The sequence below is a fragment of the Lepidochelys kempii genome, chromosome 8 (genome assembly GCF_965140285.1).
Source record: "Lepidochelys kempii isolate rLepKem1 chromosome 8, rLepKem1.hap1, whole genome shotgun sequence".
Classification (NCBI taxonomy): domain Eukaryota; kingdom Metazoa; phylum Chordata; order Testudines; family Cheloniidae; genus Lepidochelys; species Lepidochelys kempii.
The window spans coordinates 64,547,248-64,567,832 of record NC_136387.1 but is presented as its reverse complement, the minus strand read 5'-3'; the positions used below and the strand labels follow the sequence as shown (position 1 = coordinate 64,567,832).

The window sequence follows — 20,585 nt, the reverse complement described above, 5'->3', positions numbered from 1 at the left end:
ATTTTTATATAGTCAGGATTATTTTTCCTATTTTAAGAGACTTGCTAACATATCTGTGCTTTATACTGAGAATGGATGCTTTGATGTTTATTTATGATGTATGGTGATTTACTTTTTATGGCCTGTTTGACACATGTATTTGAAGTTTGCATTTTTAATGTGTTACAACAATTTAAATGAAATAGCTTTAAAGTGAGTATTGGCTTAGTAAGTATCTTAATGATTTTAATTTTTTTCTTACAGCAATTTTTTCACAACAGATATTTAATTTATCTTGCACAGTAGAAATATAGCTGTCTTACTTAGAACAACGCTTCCTCAGCTCTCATCCCCTAATGCCCCTACTCTACTTGCGCTACATTGATGACATCTTCATCATCTGGACCCATGGTAAAGAAGCCCTTGAGGAATTCCACAATGATTTCAACTATTTCCATTCCACCATCAACCTCAGCGTGGACCAGTCCACACAAGAGATCCACTTCCTGGACACTACGGTGCTAATAAGCAATGGTAACATAAATACCACCCTATACCAGAAACCTACTGACTGCTATTCCTACCTACATGCCTCCAGCTTTCACCCAGATCACATCACACGATCCATTGTCTACAGCCAAGCTCTACGATACAACCGCATTTGCTCCAACCCCTCAGGCAGAGACAAACACCTACAACATCTCTATCAAGCATTCTTACAACTACAATACCCACCTGATGAAGTGAAGAAACAGACTGACAGAGCCAGAAGAGTACCCAGAAGTCACCTACTACAGGACAGGTCCAACAAAGAAAATAACAGAACGTCACTAGCCGTCACCTTCAGCCCCCAACTAAAACCTCTCCAACGCATCATCAGGGATCTACAAACTATCCTGAAGGATGACCCATCACTCTCACAGATCTTGGGACACAGGCCAGTCCTTGCTTACAGACAGCCCCCCAACCTGCAGCAAATACTCACCAGCAACCACACAACAGAACCACTAACCCAGGAACCTATCCTTGCAACAAAGCCCGTTGCCAACTGTGTCCACATATCTATTCAGGGGACACCATCATAGGGCCTAATCACATCAGCCACACTATCAGAGGCTCGTTCACCTGCACATCTGCCAATGTGATATATGCCATCATGTGCCAGCAATGCCCCTCTGCCATGTACATTGGTCAAACTGGACAGTCTCTACGTAAAAGAATAAATGGACACAAATCAGACATCAAGAATTATAACATTCAAAAACCAGTTGGAGAACACTTCAATCTCTTTGGTCACTCGATTACAGACTCATCCAGCTTGGTCTACAACTCCTGCCTGTGAATTTTTTCCCCTTTATTGGGATGCAGGCTTCCGACAGCTTCTGCAGCTTTGATTTAAAATAATCCCAGGCCTCCTCTACCTTTAGATCTATAAATTCTTCAGTCCAATCCACTTCCCTAACTAATTTCCTTAATTTTTGAAAGTCAGTCCTTTTAAAATCAAAAACCCTAGTTGCAGATTTATTTTTGTTAATCCTTCCGTTCAGTTTGAAGTGAATTAGCTCATGATCACTTGAGCCAAGACTATCCCCTACAACCATTTCTTCTATGAGGTCCTCACTACTCACCAAAACCAAATCTAAAATGGCATCCCCTATTATGGTGCCCTATTAAGGGCTCTTCTTTGCCTTTGAATAAAACTGACAGTAGCATGATACCATTCATATTGGAGGCCATGGTACGATTTCTCCTTCCCAGAACGCATTACTACATTCCCTCCTCCCCACCCCCACCCCCCAGAAGTGAGAAGATAAACACACTCACACAGAAGCTTTGTCAGTTTTTCCCTTCTGTTACATATCACTTATTTTTCAGACTATTTTAGAAGTATTTCCTTCAAAATACTACAGAACTCACCCCAAAACACATTCCTGAAAACAAACTAATACCAGCTGAACAGCAGACTATCAAGTAATTTCTCCCACAAGCAGTACGAAGTCTGAGTGAATCGTGACACCTCATAAATATTTAATGATTGCCTGATAGGCTGTCATTAACATCAAACAGCAATCTAGGTTTGCTACATTAAACATGATTCCTGTGTTAAGAGGACATCACAAACTGCCTCCAAGATCTAGATACTAAGAAATGCCCACCAACTTGGACAAGGTGTAATGAGGCCAATTGCACTGAGGGAGACAGACACATATTGGGTTAAAAAAAAGCTTCAATGGGTCGTAAGACCAGACATGCCATAAGGCAATCTGTCATAGAATACTCATATTAAGAAGTGTGTCAAATCGGAACATTCAAAAGAAAAGACAAACGTTCCTTTATGTTGTATGAAGTGTAAACGTTCAGAATTAATAATTCATGGGACAGAAAAAAATATATCAGATTGTGATATAAATATTAACAGGACACTGTCAACTTGTTTAGACTACAATTTTGACTGTCCAATCTTAAAAATGTCAGTCTAGTAAGGAACAGTCTTCAAAGCACAGAAGTCAATTAAAAAATACATTAATGTGAAAAAATTAAAATTCTCTGTTCTTGTAGGACCTACACAAAACAATGCTTTTCTGCTTTGTGTTCTGCTGGAGCAGAGCGAGCGCTAATTAACTAGCATATTTGATTCCTAGAGTTGTGCTGTGTTGACAGCAATCATATTGGAGTACACATAAGAAAGCAAACCAAAATGACATGTTAAATCCAAGATCCAGAGGTGGGGGTAACAGGATAGGAATGTAAGAATAATCAACATTTGACAAATTGAAAGGTAAAAATGTCACGTTGCCATGGAGTGATTTGTGTAAATTGCAGAATTACTCTTGGGGGAAAAAATCTAGACTAGGGCTAGCTGCAGAACTATAAAACACAATTTATAAAATAAAGTATTGAACAAATACTATACAACTAGGTATATAACTGGTCAAATATTGCACAAAAAAGGTACATTACATATTTTTTCAACCCATAAACCATAAAATTCATCAAGTACTACATTTGTTTAATACAATTTGACTAGTTTAAATCAAATCATTTTGAGTATCTAAAGCAGTGTTTAACCATCTTTGGCAAATGATAGCAATTATTTTAAATAAGCAGTTGGAGACCCAAAGGTTATAAAAATATACTTTTCTGACTCGTGTCCAGCTTCTCTGCTTCTTATCTTATTAAATAAAACATTTGAAGACAACCTGCAACAGTCATTGTGCCAAACCACCAAGAAAATTGTCAAAATATGCACAATTTTAATTTAAAGCATGTATTTACAGATGAACTGGAAACATGAAATGCGTGAAAACAGAATTTTACAGAGAAAACAATGAACATCTATTATGTTGGCAAATAGTAGACAGGCAGTGCAATGGCAATACCTTGCTCTCACCCTCCATTCATTTTGATATTCAAAGTCATCCAATAGCCTCACTTCTTTTTGAGCCCCGGTTCAGCAAAATGCTTAAGCGCCTATTTACCTGCTTAGGTGCTTTGCTGAATTGGTTGAAATAGGTGTTTCTTTTCCTAACCACTAACTTTTTCTAAATGATTTTGATGAAATGTATGCAGAAGACTTGAAAATAGTGTTGGAATAAAATGACACTTTCTTTCACTGATTATCCGTTGATACAACATCATGATAATCAAAAATGTCCGAAACTTAAATAAAAGTGACCTCATTTTCAGATGTGCGCACTATCTACCACTCCCATTTACTTCAACAAAATTTGTTGGTACTTGGTATTTGTTGGTACATGACACTTCTGAAAATTACACATTTTAGATCATGTATACAATACAAACTGTAGTCAATGTCAATTACATGGGCATGCAGCCACCAACATTTGTGTATCACTTGGGCGTGTACACACAGTGGGAGTGCTTATGTTGATGCAAAGTGTGGTACACCATGGGTAGGTATCCCAGTGAACCACCCTCCCGGTGCAATGTCTTTTGGGAAATTTCAGTGTGTTGTGGAACCAAAATGATTTGCCCAGGGATGTCTGGTTGCTAGGAGTCAAGTTCCAGCATGCAACTTGCCCCATCCCATAATATCATCCATATCCTATAATTTTCATGCTTTAAAAAAAAAAATTAAATGACACAAACCTGCACACCACTTTTCTGTATCTGCCATCTTGGACAGAAGCATGGAGCCTGCAGAGGTCTTCACTATTCTCCTGAATGTTGCAAATATGGAACACATGATTCTCCTTGTATTTGCAAATCTGCAGCAAGCAGCACACCAATGGGGGACATGAGGATTTCTTTGAGGACCATTTGCCGAGGAACACAGCAAAAAACAATTCTAGGTTGTTGGTGGCATTCATGGTGCAACTACAGATGGTGGAATGTTGCTCCTGGACTTTAGAAATGAGCACTGACTGGTGGGATTATATTGTAATGCAGGTCTGGGATGACAAGCTGCAGAATTTTTAGATTGAAAAAGCCACATTCCTGGACCAGCATGCCAAGCTCACCCAGCCCTCCAGAACACGAACAAAAAAAATGAGCACCAAACTGAACATGGAGAAGCTACTAGCGACTGCATGTTGGAAGCCTGCAACACTGGATTCCTACTGGTCAGTAGGAAATAATTTTGAAGTTGGAAAATCCACAATGGGAGCAGTTGCCATGCAAGTGTGTAGGGCAATTAATCGTCTGCTGCTACACAGGACTTTGACTTTAGGTCCCGTGAAGGACACAGCGGATGGTTTTGCAGCAGTACCAACTGCTATGGGATGACAGACGGCATGCATATCTTTATTTTGACACCAGTGCACCTTGCCATAGAGGACATCCACAGAAGAGATTACTTTTCTATGGTGCATCACAAGGAAGACTTCACCAGTAATGATTTCGAGGACCCAGCCTACCCTTTGCTTGCCTGGCTCATGTAATCATACACTGGCCACTTCGACAACACCAAGGAAAGATTCAACTACTGCCTCAGCAGGTGCAGAATGACTGTTGAATATGCTTTTGGGGAAACGGAAGGGATGCTGGCAGTGTTTACTCATTAGATTGGATCTCCATGAGAAAAATATCCCAATGGTTGTAGCTACCTATTGTGCCCTGCATAATATCTTTGAGGCAAAAGAGGAGAAGCTGCCACCAGGGCGGAAGGCAGAGGTGCAGCTGACTTTGAACAGCCAAACACAAAGACTATTACAAGATCCCAGCGTGGAGCTACATGGTTGAGGGAAGCTTTGAAAGAGCATTTTAATATTTAGCCACAGCAGTGGTCTGTGCTGGAGTGTTGTTTGGGAGAAAGACTGCAGAGTATCTCCAGGAAAGTTTAATCAAGACCTCTCAAAAGAATAAAAGGGACATCCCTATGCACATATAGTATTCCACATGTCCCCCCTTCCCCTGCCTAACCTAATGGGGGAATGAAAAGCAGGTGCCAATTCTACCAGTTCATTATACCTCTACCACTTTTTGTACGAGTGAAACAATGAAAAGTCAATACCTTTGTATTGTTAACTTGGGGTGAGATGGGCACCATCTTCAAATTTAAAGATTGTAAGGAAAAATGCATGCACAGATACATCCAAGCCTTCACCAGGTTCCTCTTCACTCAGCTGGTAGGACTGGCTACACTGTGACAGTTCTCTACCGCATTTCTCTCTCACTCTTTCCTCTTCCTTCTTGCTGTTCACAGCAAGGGTCTCTGTCTCCTCCAAGGTATCCACAGTGGTCTGCAAGTACTAGTGGATTCTCCAACAAATATAGCATGCAATTCCTTGTAAAAGCAGCAGATCTGTGGTGAAGCACCAGATCTATTGTTGTACTCCCTAACCTTGCGGTATCTCTGGGTGAAGTTCCCTTCCTTTGATACAGCACTGCTGCAGATCCCTCTTCTATCCCTTTGCCTGCATGCCCAGTGCAATCTGCTCGTTGAGGTCAACATTTCTACAGCTGGTCTGTAGTCTCTTCTCCACACAGGCCCAGGAGATCCAATACTTCCTGTCTAGTCCAGGCAGGAGCACAGCTAGTACGTGGATTCAGCATAGCCGCCTGGGGAGTTGAACACAACAAGGATGAGCTGAGCTGATAGGTGTGCTCGCGAATGTGGGCAATCAGGAAAAGGCACGCTAAAAACATGCAGAGGATTTTAAAGGAGGGGGTGACTTTCGGTCTCTCTGACCCCTCAGCAGTGGATTTTAGAATTGAGAGAGAGAATGGGGCATTATGAAACATCTGCCAGAGGACTGTTATGATTGACACAGGTCATGCAGCATCTACACCCACACTGTGTCAAGCTCAGTAGGTCAACCACGTCTCTATGTTGTTCGGAGAGGTGGAAGAGAATGGAACTGGATCAAGTAACCTGTAGATATCACTTCCAGGATCCATTTGTGCAAGGTAATGAGCTCTCATGAAGATAGAAAATAGGACAGATGTCCCCATAAGGATTATGGGGGGGATACATGCATCATAGCATCAGGAGCAGGAGAGATATCATGACTCTCATCCAGAGGGTCAAAATGGTCATTTCCAAAGTGTCACTTACTAGGAGGTTGCAGTAGAAGATGGTCCTTTCCTTGTGAACCTAGGTTTCTTCCTGGGGGTTCAGTTGTTTCTGTGAGCTGATATTGTACCAGGCAAGATTGCTGAGCCATCTGTGATATACTGTACTTTCTCTTTGCCATAGGTGTATAGATGGCAAGAGATGGTAACGTTGCCCTGTAGTCCTTAAGAGGGTAAAGGGACTTGTCCATGACACTCCTGAATAACTTGGGTCCCTCAAAAAGAAGGTCTTCTATGGTGTTTTATACCTCCAGAAGCAGACCAGAGGACTGTAGCCAAGAAGCCTGGCTGTGATAGCCATGGAGACAGCAGCTGTGTCAGCAGCATCTAGTGAGGCCTGGAGAGATGCCTTTGTGATTATCTGGCTTTGCCTGCCTTAGCAGAGCTTGAAATTGTTCGCTCTTTGGGAAAAGTTCTTTGGATGGGATGCAGTACTTTTAATCCACCCATTTACTTGTAGGTGGTATAGAAATAGGGGTTTGCCAGAACATACAGGGGCCATCAGATCACCACTGACAGGCAAGGTGATTTGCCCTGAAAAAATATGTGAACAATGTTCAACAAGGAGCGCTGGGGCTCCTTTCATAGAACCATAGAATCATAGAAAATCAGGGTTGGAAGGGACCTCAGGAGGTCATCTAGTCCAATCCCCTGCTCAAAGCAGGACCATTCCCCAACTAAATCACCTTTGCTTTGCCTTTGTCAATTTACATGCTAAGGGGATCACTGCTTTAGAGATGCAATGATAGCCAGATGGAAGAGAGAGGAGTTTAGATAGCCTCATGCTGCTTGTGTGAGGAAATCTCCTTCCTGAAAATACGCCAGCCAATAATGAAAACTTTATGAATTACACCCTGATTCTGGGTTGAGCTCTGTGCGGTTGGATCTCTTTGCAAGCATGAGCTCGTTGTACAATTGGCGGGCTTGTCTGTATATGAAACCTTGCACTGGTGTAACTCAATTAATTTAAAGTCAATGTAGGTCTTGTCTACACACACATTTGAACTGCTTTTAGTTAAGCCGGTTTCAAACCCGCCTTGTGGCCCCTCTCCTGTATCTCTTCCAACAGAATATGCAGGGTTTCAACTATGTATGTTTCATAAGATCCTGAAAGGCCTTGAAATCATTGTAAGATGGTGGGGGAGACATGACAGCCTTGTCTGGTGAGGAGGCGACTATGGAAAAGTGATGTTTCTTCTTCTGCAGGTGGCTCTTGCTGCTGTGTAAGATATTGCTGTGTGGAAGGACCCAAGGCCATCAGTTGTTCTCGCAAGCTGGGACCCTGTATAACTGGACACCATAAGGGACTCGGGTTTCCAAAAAGCCCACTGTTGTGGAGCATAAGGGAAAGGGGCAAGACTCCACATTTGTCCTTACCAGGGATGTCAAATACATCACCTATTAGGAGTTTCACCACCAGGGTGTAACCTCTAGTAATGGAGGTCAAAAGGGCAACCCTGTAGAGACACTTCCAAACCAGATGCAGTGTCATCTGTGTCTACTAGAGTGGCAAACAGTGTCAGTACTGGTGGTCAAGTTAGCACTGGGATCTGGAACGGGTCCTGTAATTGCAGAAGTACCAGAGGTCAAAAAGGATGGTGAATCGGTAGCATTTAGAAATGCATCTATGTACCCTCAGAGTTTGAGAGGGACTGGAGGCTGTGGCAGTAATGGATGGTGAGACACCCTTTGCTATCATTTTCAACAGGAAGCAGGCACCTGGAGGTGAGACAGTACCAGCGAGTAATGTGTCTTGGTACCTCTCTGCTACAGTGATTCAGGCTTCTCCAGGATCCAAAGATCTTCATGAGTTAAAAGACTGCACAGTACCAGCGAATCTGGGTAGGAAACATCAGGAGTCAGAATGTCCAGTGACACTGGAGAGAACACTGAAGTAGGATCAATGCATCTTATGTCTGTTTGCTGAAGGCAGTACTGATGACTATTTCAGTTTGACTCTCGAGTTCTTGTGTCTCAGAGGAACAGAGCCCAGTGCCAATGCAGGTCTGCTTTAGATAGCTTGCCAGACAGTTTCTTGGTACACAGCATGGATTTCTTAGCTGCTGCTGTCTTGGTATTGCAAGGGATGGGACTGCAGGTTTAGATGGTTCCAAAGGGCCCCCAGGGTCTTTTCTTACTGTCACTGTAGAGATGGTTGCTGGAGCGCTCTGTGGATCATACGTATGGTGGGCGGGGGGAGACCCCGATACTGTGGGTCTCAGCTAGCGCTCCATTGATAAGAGTTTGAGCCTTTCCTCCTCAATTTCTTAGATATGCTCTTAAAATCTAAGTAGATCTTACATTTGGAGGGAATGTGAGACCCCCCTGAGGCACCAAAGGCAGTTTGAAAGTTCTTTGCTGCATGAGAAAGACCTATGGCAGGTTTGGCAGGGTTTGAAGCCTGGAGTCTTCGATATACCCGAGACCTGCTCTTGAGGCTGTGAATCATGGACTGTGAAAAACAAAGGTCCAAACAGTGCAGAAAAACAGAAGGGAAAGGGAGCCCCTCCTCCCCTTTTAAAAGCACAAACTGTGCTAAAAACAAGATATAAATAAAAATACTAAGAAAATAAAGAAAATTTTGACTAAGAGATGTAGCAAGCCATGAGGCTAGCTACCAGACACTGGAAAACTCCATCTCAAGCTGCAGGAGGTTCAGAAGGTACTGGAGTGTCGGCCGGTCCCTCCTTAAATGCCCTTGTATCAGAACACAAGAGTGCCTAATGCGCAAGCTTGTGCCCACAGACACTGCTGATAAAAACAGTGCATGGTGGCATATACATTCTGACATGGAGCATCCACAGGACCACTATTCGAAGAAATGTCATACATGCTACTCACTTAGCCAATTTGAAGGAACTGCTAAACTAAAATCTGTCCCCAGATTATTTGAACAGCATCCTCTCAAATGACACAAGCAGTTTTAGCTTTACTGCTTCACTGGAAAAACCTAGTTATAGGTTGGAAAGCCATAATATGCAGACAGAGACAGAGACAGATATAGGCAGACAGATATAGACACTTTTTTTGAAGACAAAATCATTGATTATAAAAATTGCAGAACTGATAAATAAGGCTGTGTGTGTGTCATGGAGGTCACAGATTCCACAACTTTCCGTGATCTCCATGACTTCTGCAGCAGCCCGTACGGCTGGCCCAGGAGCTGCCTGAGCAGCTCGGGCAGCCCCTGGATCAGTCACAATGGTGGCTGATGAGGCAGTCTTGGGGGCCCCCACCCAGCCCCCCACCAGCAGGTATTTGGGTGGGGGGAGCTCAGGGCTTGGGTTGGGGCCGCTGCTTACCTGCTGGGGGGAGGGGGGGGAAGAGAGGGGGCTCCTGTCCCTCAGCTCCCCTACCTCCACATGCTGCCTCTGCTGGCAGCCAGGCACCACCCCCAAAGCTCCCATTGGCTGCAGTTCCCAGCCAATGGGAGTTGCAGAACTTGGGCTGGGGCGGAACCAAGTCAGCATGTGCAGCTAGGTTGCTGGGGCCACCACTTCCCAGGAGCCTGGTAAGGAGCCTGGCCCAGCCCCACTAAACCCACCACTCACCCAGCACCCATGCTCCCCCCAGGCCACCGCTCCCCCCGCCCAGCACCTGCGCCCCCTCCCCAGTACCCGCGGTGCTTCCCCGGGCCTATGACTCGCCCCCCTCCCCAGCCTCAGTTTTAGTCAGGGATATTTTTAGTAAAAGTCATGGACAGGTCACAGCCCCTGAATTTTTGTTTACTGCCCTGTGATCTGTCCATGACTTTTACTAAAAATACCCATGACTAAAATGTAGTCTTACTGATAAATGTTCCAGTCCCAAGAGCCAACTATAAAATCAGCAACTATAAGCAGATTTCTAAAATCTCACGGACTCTTCCATGGGCCCTAATTACTTGTTTAACACAATGTACACAAGAAGAGCTGAAGCAACTGACCTAACCTCAAATATACCAGTTAGCTACTGCAGCATAATAAAAGCATTTCCAAACAAATTTGCTTCATTAAGTGGAGGGGCGGTGGGAGAGAATGACTTTGCAAGTTTCTTGTTTGAGTCTCTGAGCACCTGCTCTTAAACAATTAAGGCTTGCATTTCAAATAAAGCAAACACAATATTTGTAATTTAAGAACCAAAGACCCAGTTTCTGAAACAAAAGCTGAGCCATTAGAATGAAAAGCAAATAAAAACATAGTACATTGCTCCAAATAGATTATTAGAGGCTATTAAAATAAAATTCATACCTTTATCATTCTAGAGAGGTCTCCAGCATCTGCTAATTCCAACACTATGTTTAGCTCATTGTCTTCAATGAAGGAGGCATAGTATTTAATTACATTTGGATGATTCAGTTGCTAAGAAAAGATAAATAGATGTTTCATTCTACAGCATGTCCTCATCTTAAATCACTGACAAATGAAGTATCCTTTCTTAACAAGGAAAAACTAATACGCTACAGAATACTTTAGCATGTTATGAAAAGTATGTGCTAACATTAATTATGTACATAATGTAAACGTTTCCAGTTTAAGAATTTCTGAACCCATTTAAAATCCATCAAGTCTCAAACTATTATAATTTTGAAGTAATAAACGAAATGTAAATAAATATAAGTTTATTTAGAATAATATAAAACCCCATAATAATTCTGGAGGCTGTTAAGCATCGAATTGAATTCAAGTGATAACTAATAAGATAAAATACCATAAAATGACTAAAAAGGTCTCCAAGAATTAGGTACGATTTATTTTTTAAAGTTAGTCTTCTATAAGTATATAAATATACATGTTCAGCTGTAAGTTAATACATATATGAATTGATAACAGAGTGCATGTTTATGTTTTGCAACAAACATTTGCTCACTCCTGCTCTCTTTTTTTAAAGTCAGAGCTAACTTAACAACCTTAAAGCTAATTGCATCTTTCAGGAAACTATGCTTATTTAAATATCAAAATGAAGCAAAAAATATCAGCAGGCTTCAGGTGCCTGCAGAAGCAGGCAGGTAAGTGTGAGAAATATGTTGAAGCAGGTTAATAGTTGAGTGGAACACACAGTTTAACTTGTTGATGTTCAACTAGGATAATTCAGATCTGTATATAAGAAGTTAAAAATATATGGTATTTATAGATGCCTATATATGATTTCCTATCTTGCAAGAACATGCCGGTCATGGCCAAACTCAATGTATTCCAAAAACTAAAATTAATCCAAACTGTTGTGTTTCTTGGAAGTCACTAGCCCAGCTGTCACTGTCACATGGTTAGTTTGCACTTCTGTTAGGTCTATCTCAAGTGCACTCTTTCAAATGACAGGCCCTGTGCCTTCCCGCCTCTCAGAGTGGAATCCCAAGATTTTCTCACTCACAGACCCAGTTCTAGACTGAAAAATCCCCTTTTTACCAATAGCATTTCCACAGCAGATCCAACTGGATTTGGCACTTGCAATAGGTGTCCCTTCATGAGCTGTTACCAGCAGGTAAATGCAGTGACTAAAAACAGCTTAGTCAAGATCTTTATTTATTCATAGGAACACAGCATCCAGAGAAAAGGGTTAAAATAACAAAGGGCCTACACATGTATCTTACCTAAAGTTTAGGCATCCCTGCTTCTTGGGCCCGGAGTCCCATCTGCCTCCCGGCAGACACTGCCTCCCCCTTCAGCTCAAAGACTTTATCTACTCAAGAGTATTTTATTCCATGTTCCCCATCTGAAAGCCACCATCCTTCCCCTCAAAGTAAGTCTGGGGTGGTGCGTTCATCTTGGTCAGAGACTGGATTCAAAGGCATTGACACATGTATTGCCAGTGATTGGGTTATCTAAAGTCATTGTCTGCCTTTCTATGAATGGTCAAGGAACTTTGGCAGGAATTAACACTAAGGGTTATGTCTTCACTACCAACAAAGCAACACTTTAACATGGCTGTATAGTCATGGCACCACCGCTGAGAGAGAGCTCTCCTAGTGCTATTTAAAAAAACCCACCCCCACGAGGGGAGTAGCTCCCAGTGCTGGCGCACGGTCTACAATGCCACTTTACAGTGCTGAAACTTGCATTGCTCAGGAGTGTGTTTTTTCATATCCCTGAGGGAAAAATTTTCAGCGCTGTAATGTGGTAGTGTAGACAAGGCCTTAGAACTCACATAATAAACAGCAAAACAAGAAGTATGTAAAGAGAGATACACACTATATTCATAAAAAATAGAGATCTCCCACAGTCTTCACACAAACTTAGTCAATTCTGGTTTTGTAATGACTGAAAATAGCATGTCCTTGCTGCTAGTGTGGTGAAGTATAAGGTAAGGTTTGTTTGTTTTTAAAGTAGGTATGTTCTTTAAGGGCACAGAACTAGGTGTTTGTCTCATGCACCCTTAATTCTATCCCCTTGTGTGTAAGCATTACAATAGTCTTGCCCAACATCACAGAAGTCTGTGGCAGAGCTCGGAACAGAACCCAGCTTCTCCGGGTCCAAGTCTAGTACCTTGAACACAAGAGAACATAAGAATGGCCATGCTGGGTCAAACCAAAATTTTCACATCTTACATTCCTCTGCCTCATTCACTGTCCACCCACTTTACTAAATGAAGGAGACTTGTAGAACAAAGAGTTTGTGATTGTGTAGTTAATAACTATCAAAACACACAGGCACAAGGGGCAACATTCTGGGAACCTCAATTCTGACATTTTCTGATTTTTAAGTGCTTGGATTTTGCAAACTTAGTTCTTATATGTTCCTACAGTCTAATGTTATTTTAATAGTGTTTTGTAAGTAAATTTCCTTTTATTTTTTGAAAGCAAACTAAAATAAAAACATCCATTATGGATTATCAGTAGGGCTGGAATCCAGGACCTTTTATGTACAGCCCAAACCACTACATAACTAGGAACAGTAGTAAGCTCCTCTCTCCTATGTGGATCATCTCTAGAATTCCTTCTAGAGATGAAGGATGGTTCAATGGTTAGATGGATCTGGGTTCCATTTCCTGCTCTGTCACAGATTTCCTGTCTGACCTTGGTAAATCCACCTCTTTATGCCTCTGCTCCCTATCTGTACGATGTGGATGTTAACACTCCTTTGAGACATGGAAGTCCTGTGAGGATAAAAACACTGAAGACTGTGAGGCACTCAGATATTACACTGATCGGAATAATACACCTAGACAGATAGCCTAGTGGTTGAAGACGACACAGTCACATATATAAGATTGCCCCACTACTTTCAGAATGAATGTGCCAAAGTGAATGAGAATTTACTTTGGCCCCCAAAGGAGTCCACATTCTGGAAGCTGAAAAATTAATATTTGCTCCCCCTACTCCATCCTGATCTGTGACCTTCAGGAGGTGCAGTGCAGAATCTGACTCAAATTCCATTGCCAGCTGACAGAGGAAACCTTATACATCTTTCAGTTACTGCAACTATAAAAACAATGAAAAAATATACTTTCCTGCCTACTAAGATAGGAGTATTAGGCTTTGATCAATAATAAAGCATGTGAAGTGCATGGAATGCAGTGAAACAGCAGTGACCAGAATTCACGGCACTCAGAACTCCTTCCTGGCACCTGACATTGCTACTGCATCAACTCCACCATCTAGGGCTCTAACTCTGTTCCTTGTAGTACATTTGGTGCAGTTGTCATGTTTGAGATCTTAGTGGGGATGAAGCATGCTCAGTGCAGATGGAATGTTTTTAGATTTTAGGCAGATAACCTCTAAACAAGCTCTACTGAGCATGTGCACGTGACTATTTGCAGAAGCTTACAACTTGCCCGAATATGTGTAAATTTTAATGAGGACAGCATATAGTCCTAGGGACAGAGAAGTGCTATCTCCTTTCCAAATTTCAAGTCCCTCCACCAAAGTATGGATACATTAGAGATCTTCAAAGAAGCAACTGGAAAAAAAATTAACATAGGCAAAGCATACATATTTCCCCCAACTTCATTCCTAGAAACAGCTGAAGCCTTTTTGCTGAAACCCTTGGACTGCGCAGGAAGAAGAGAAGGAGAGACAGGATACTGAAGAAAATCAGAGGCAGAGAGCAAATTTCAACCTGCATGGTTGAAGTCTGGCCAATTTATAGGAAACTGAAAGTAAGGACTTGTACTGGAAGGTGTACAAACTTAACCAGGCATTGCTACTAGCTCCATCTATATTATGGGGAAGTGGCTGCTCAGCTGGAGCAAATTAGACACTCTACAAAATGTACAATTTGAGGTAATTTACCAAGCATACCTTTAACTCCAATGTTCTTTTGATGACCAGAAAGTTCTCCATTAACCTGAGTGAATTCTGCTACTGCCCAGAACGCAGAATACAGAACCTCATTTCAAGGCAGGGACATCAAAATGTAGACTGTGGCATGTGAGTTTTTTCCTAGCCCATCTGTCACTTTTCCCCCTCCATCACACTTTCATCTGGTGACTACTCTCAATCATTCTACCTCTGAATGGAAGGGTACAACTGGCTTTAAACCTACATCAGTGCCCCTCTATGAGCTGGATGGCAAAACACACTGTAGGGACAACTCATTTCCTTGCAAGGAACTAAGGCCTACACTAAAAAATTAGGTTGACCCTGCTATGTCGCTCAGTGTTGTGAAAAATCCACATCCCTAAGCAACTGAGTTAAGATGATCTAACCCCCAGTGTAGACAGCACTAGATTGGCAGAAGAATTCTTCAATCAATCTAGCTACTGCCTCGCCTCTCAGGGAGGTGGATTACCTATGCTGAGGGGAGAACCCCTCCCATCAGCGTATATAATGTCTACATCTGAAGCACTTACTTCTGAGGAAATTCCGCGCCAAAAAATTATGCATACAATATTTTAAAATTCTGCAAATTTTATTTGTCAATAAATAAATGTGGCTCCAGCATGGCAGTGGGGAGCACAGGCCAGTGTCAGCATTGAGGTGGGAGATCACCCTGAAGCCCCCACCTCCCCCAGTACAGAGACTCGGCAATTAGGTTGCATCTGACCCTGACACAGTGCAAGAGCTGGGCCTGCCCCAGAAACACCCCAGGGCCCTGCCCCTCTTCGCTAGGTGTCCGTGGGCAGGATCAGCCCAGCAGGATCCAAGTGTGGGGGGACCAGGTGTGGGGTGAGGTTTCTGTGTGGGGCAATCTGGATGCGGGCAGCTCAGTGGGAGATCTGAATGCACAGGGGCTTGTTGTGGGGTTCCAGGTGCAGGAGCAATGAGACTCTACAAAGGATCCAGGTTAAGGAGGTTGGGGCTCAGGAGGCAGGGTCTAGGTGTGGGGAGATGGGGCTCAGCAGGGGGATCTGGGTGTGTGGGGCTCAGTGGGGGGATCCGGGTGCAGCTGGTTGGGGATCAGTGGGGTGGGCGAGGTCATCGGAGGTGTGCAGATGTAGTTGGGTAGGGCTTTTCAGGATGAGGGTTTAATAGGCCTGCTTAACAGGGGAGCTCCAGCTACATACCAGGCTCCCGCTTCCCCCTGCGATTCCCATATCCCCTTTTCTTCTCCATCCCCCACCCCAAACTCCCACATTCCCCTCCCCCTTCCTTCCCCACTGCCTCTTCCTCCCACCCCTTCGCCGCCCCCCTTACCCAGCCCCACCGCGGCACTCACTGTTGCACAGAGTAGAAAACAGGAAGGCTTCCAGTGCAGAGAAGCGGAGCACAACTGGCACTAGGACCCAGGAGGCAATGTCCAGCTGCAGAGTCAGCTGAGCAGAGATACAGCCTCCTTCGGGCATTGTTTGGAGGGGGCAACCCCCCCTCCCCCAAAAATGCACCCATGGTCGTGTGCATTTCCCCCTCCATGCGGCTTCCCTGCTGTTTTCTGTGCCCTGGGGGGTGGGGGGGCAGCATTTTCTGTGGACGTGCAGTCCTGCAGAATCCCCCCAGGAGTAAAGCACTGCAGCGATGCCACTGTAGTGTTTCAAATGTAGACGAGCCCTAAGCAAATCTATTTCACAACATGATCAGCCTCCAGTAACCCTGGAAGTTATAGTGATAAATTTATTCTGGTGAATCTCTCTTATATGACAATGTGCTAAACGTCTGCCATCATGCCAGATTAGAAAGTTACTCACTTTGTGCAATACAATGGTTCTTTAAGATGTGTCCCCCTGTGAGTGCTTCACTGTACATACCCTTGCATCCCTGCACCGCTGATCAGAGAACTTTGGTAGCAGTATCCATTGGGCCCACACATGCGCTGTTCCCCCCTCCTCATCTGGCTCAAGGCTAACTAGCCTTGCACAGGGGAAACCCCCCTCAGTTCCTTCTCTACTGCAGAGCCCCTTATGGAGAACTCTGAAGTAGAGGGGAGGGAGCACCCATAGGGGGACACATCTCGAAGAACCATTGTTACTGAACAAGGCGAGTCACTTTCTCTTCTTCTTCTTCTTCGAGTAGTGTCCCTACGGGTGCTCCACTGTAGGTGACTCCTGAGCAGGTGACCCAATGGGAAGCTGGGATTTCAGAGTCGATTCTGTCATAGATGAATCATAGAATCATAGAATATCAGGGTTGGAAGGGACCCCAGAAGGTCATCTAGTCCAACCCCCTGCTCAAAGCAGGACCAATTCCCAGTTAAATCATCCCAGCCAGGGCTTTGTCAAGCCTGACCTTAAAAACCTCTAAGGAAGGAGATTCTACCACCTCCCTAGGTAACGCATTCCAGTGTTTCACCACCCTCTTAGTGAAAAAGTTTTTCCTAATATCCAATCTAAACCTCCCCCACTGCAACTTGAGACCATTACTCCTCGTTCTGTCATCTGCTACCATTGAGAACAGTCTAGAGCCATCCTCTTTGGAATCCCCTTTCAGGTAGTTGAAAGCAGCTATCAAATCCCCCCTCATTCTTCTCTTCTGCAGGCTAAACAATCCCAGCTCCCTCAGCCTCTCCTCATAACTCATGTGTTCCAGTCCCCTAATCATTTTTGTTGCCCTTCGCTGGACTCTCTCCAATTTATCCACATCCTTCTTGAAGTGTGGGGCCCAAAACTGGACACAGTACTCCAGATGAGGCCTCACCAATGTCGAATAGAGGGGAACGATCACGTCCCTCGATCTGCTCGCTATGCCCCTACTTATACATCCCAAAATGCCATTGGCCTTCTTGGCAACAAGGGCACACTGCTGACTCATATCCAGCTTCTCGTCCACTGTCACCCCTAGGTCCTTTTCCGCAGAACTGCTGCCTAGCCATTCGGTCCCTACTCTGTAGCTGTGCATTGGGTTCTTCCGTCCTAAGTGCAGGACCCTTTTCCAATGACAAGACTAAGGAGCCAAATCGAGCATCGGAAGCAGAATCTCTAGTGATGGCATAGTGTTCTGCAAAGGAATGCGCAGACGCCCAGGTAGTTGGCTCTACAGTTTTCCGGGTTAGGGAAATCCTTGAAGAAGGAGACCGAGGAGGAAACCGATCTCATGGAGTGTGTGTGGATTCCAGATGGAGGTACTATATTGTGAACATGATAGTGTTTGATGGAGTTTGAGACCCACTTAGTGTCTGGGCCCATAGTGCTGCACCTTTAGACCTATCCACAATGGAAAGGAAAAGCCTAAATTTCTTAAAAGCCAAATAGCAGGCCGAGGTTCTCCTAACGTCCAGTGCATGTAGAATAGCTTCCCTATCATCACAGAGAGGCTTGGGCTAAAAGTTGGGAGGTGAATGAGGTGGTTCTTGTGAAAGGCTGAAGTCACCTTGGGGATGAACTTTCGGTGTGTCCTGAGCATGATCTTGTCAGGAAAAAATACTGTAAAAGGAGGTTGTGCCATAAGAGCCACTATCTCCCCTATCCTCCTCACAGAGGTAATGGCAACCAGAAACGCTGTCTTCGTTGACAGGAGGGTAAGTGAACAATTGCCCATAGGTTGGAAGGGCAGTCTGGTCAGGCCCTTTAATATTAAATTCAGGTCTCACGGTGGGGTAGGATGTCTGGGTTTGGAAAAAAGATTTGCTACACCCTTGACGAACCTCTTTGTAGCTGGGTGCGAGAAAACTGAGTACCCCCCTGTTCACTGATGAAAAGTTACTATGGCCAGCAAGCATACCTTGAGCGAACTATGGGACAGTCCAGACTTCAGTAGGTAGTCTAAGACTACTGGTAGAGTAGCAGATATCGCAGTAATTTGTCTGGAATGACACCAAACCTGAAACCTGGTTCGTGTTCAAACCTGATAAGTTCAATGGGTAGCCAATTTCCTACTGTGTAGTAACACTTCTTGTACCTCCCGAGAGCAGGATTTCTCTATATGTTGGAACCATGAAGGAACTAGGCCTTGAGCTGAAGAATCCACAGGTTGGGATGGAGAGCACGTCCTTTGTTCTGTGAGAGGAGGTAAGGAATGAGTTGAAGAGGGATTGGCAGATATGTCACCAGCTATGGCAGGTAAGGGTACCACATCTGTTGTGGCCAGGTGGGAGCAATCAGTATGATATTTGCGCTCTCTTTTTATTTTTAACAGGACTTTCACCAACAGAGGAAATGGAGGAAAAGCATATAGAAGGCTCTTATCCCATGAAAGGAGGAGAGCATCCCTTCAGGAGTTCTGTCCAAGGCCAGATAAATGGCAAACAAGTCTATAGTCAGTGTCCCCAACTGTCTGAATATGTCCTGGAGTATTACTGAGTTCATCTCCTATTCGTGGTTGTGTGGGAACTTGCAGCTGAGACTGTCCACTCTCGTGTTTGCACTCCTGGTAGGTAGGCCGCTGATATTGTAACATTGTGGGAAATGCACCAGTTCCGTAGCTTAAGTGCTTCTGCACAAAGGGAGGGCATTTTGGCGCCCCCCTCCCAGAGGATTTATGTAGTGCATGCATGCTATGCTGCTTGTCATGATCCTTGTGTGTGTACCTCTGATCAGTGGAAGGAAGTTAGCACATTCATTCCTGAGTGTTCTGAATCTGAGGAGATTGATATGAAGACACACCTCTGTGGGTGACCACTTGCCTTGTGTAGTGAGGTTGTTGAGATGTGCTCCCCACCCTATGACGGATGCATGGGAGGTGAGGAGTAGTGATGGGAGAAGGGGAGAAGATGTGTGAACGGGATCCCCGTGCAAACATTTGCTGGTTCCTTCCACCAGTTCAAGGATTGTTTGACCTTGGTGGGTAATGACAGGGGTTTGTCTAGGTTGTTTCTCTTCAGCCTGTGAACAGAGCTGAACCATGACTGGAGACATGACATGCAAAGTCTATCAGCTTATATACATAGCATGCATGTATACCCTGCATCAGGGTAGTCCCCAGATAAAGTGAAAGTAGTAACTAAAGTTGTTGGGTTTTGGGGGGGTTCATTATTTTTGTTTGTTTTTTTAAGAGAAGAAAAACCAAAGGAAACTCTAAACTAACAGATAAAAGAAAGATCAGTAACTACTTAAGTTCAAACAACAGGTTAACGATCCGATGAAGGGACAGCTAATAGCACCGTCTCTACCCGGGGCAGTTGACAAGGAACGGAGGGAGGTTCGCCTGCGCAACACTAGTTAGTCTCGAGCCAGACCATGAGGCGGGGACAGCACATGTGTGGGCTAAACAAACACTGCTACCAAAGTTCTCTGACCAGCAGTGCAGGGACACAAGTGCACCTATGGTGGAGCACCCATAGGGACCCTACTCGAAGAAGAACTATATTTTAGTTACTTGAAAGAGTAATTTAAATTCAAGCCACGTTAAAAAAAAATCAGTGCATTATTGAACAGGATATAAAATGTTTATTCAGTATCTTAGTACGGTGTTTCCTTCAAATGTTTGAACATAAAAGCTTGCAGTTTAAGGCCTTCTGCCTCTGAATACTTGCCTTCTTGTAAGGAAAGGGGTCAACAAACATGTGGACAAGAGGGATACAGTGGACATAGTGTACTTAGATTTCCAGAAAGCCTTTGACAAGGTCCCTCACCAAAGGCTCTTAGATTTCCAGAAAGCCTTTGACAAGGTCCCTCACCAAAGGCTCTTATGTAAATTAAGTTGTCATGGGATAAGAGGGAAGATCCTTTCATGGACTGAGAACTGGTTACAAGACAGGGAACAAAGGGTAGGAAAAAATGCTAAATTTTCAGAATGGAGAGGGGTGTTCCCCAAGGGTCAGTCCTAGGCGAATCCTATTCAACTTATA

The 20,585-nt window shown here is 43.9% G+C and overlaps 1 protein-coding gene across 10 annotated transcripts in view; it reads right to left on the bottom strand.

The window, feature by feature from the left end:
• Window positions 1-20,585, bottom strand: part of NEK7 (NIMA related kinase 7) — a 124,981-nt gene that overhangs the window by 43,438 nt on the left and 60,958 nt on the right. For 8 of the 10 annotated variants that reach the window (XM_073356757.2, XM_073356754.2, XM_073356752.2 and 5 more), the window contains one exon: window positions 10,743-10,853. The exons of the other annotated variants lie outside the window; for them this stretch is intronic. In XM_073356757.2, coding sequence (XP_073212858.1) covers window positions 10,743-10,853 — 111 coding nt within the window. The remainder of the gene's footprint in view (window positions 1-10,742; window positions 10,854-20,585) is intronic. 10 annotated transcript variants of the gene reach the window in all.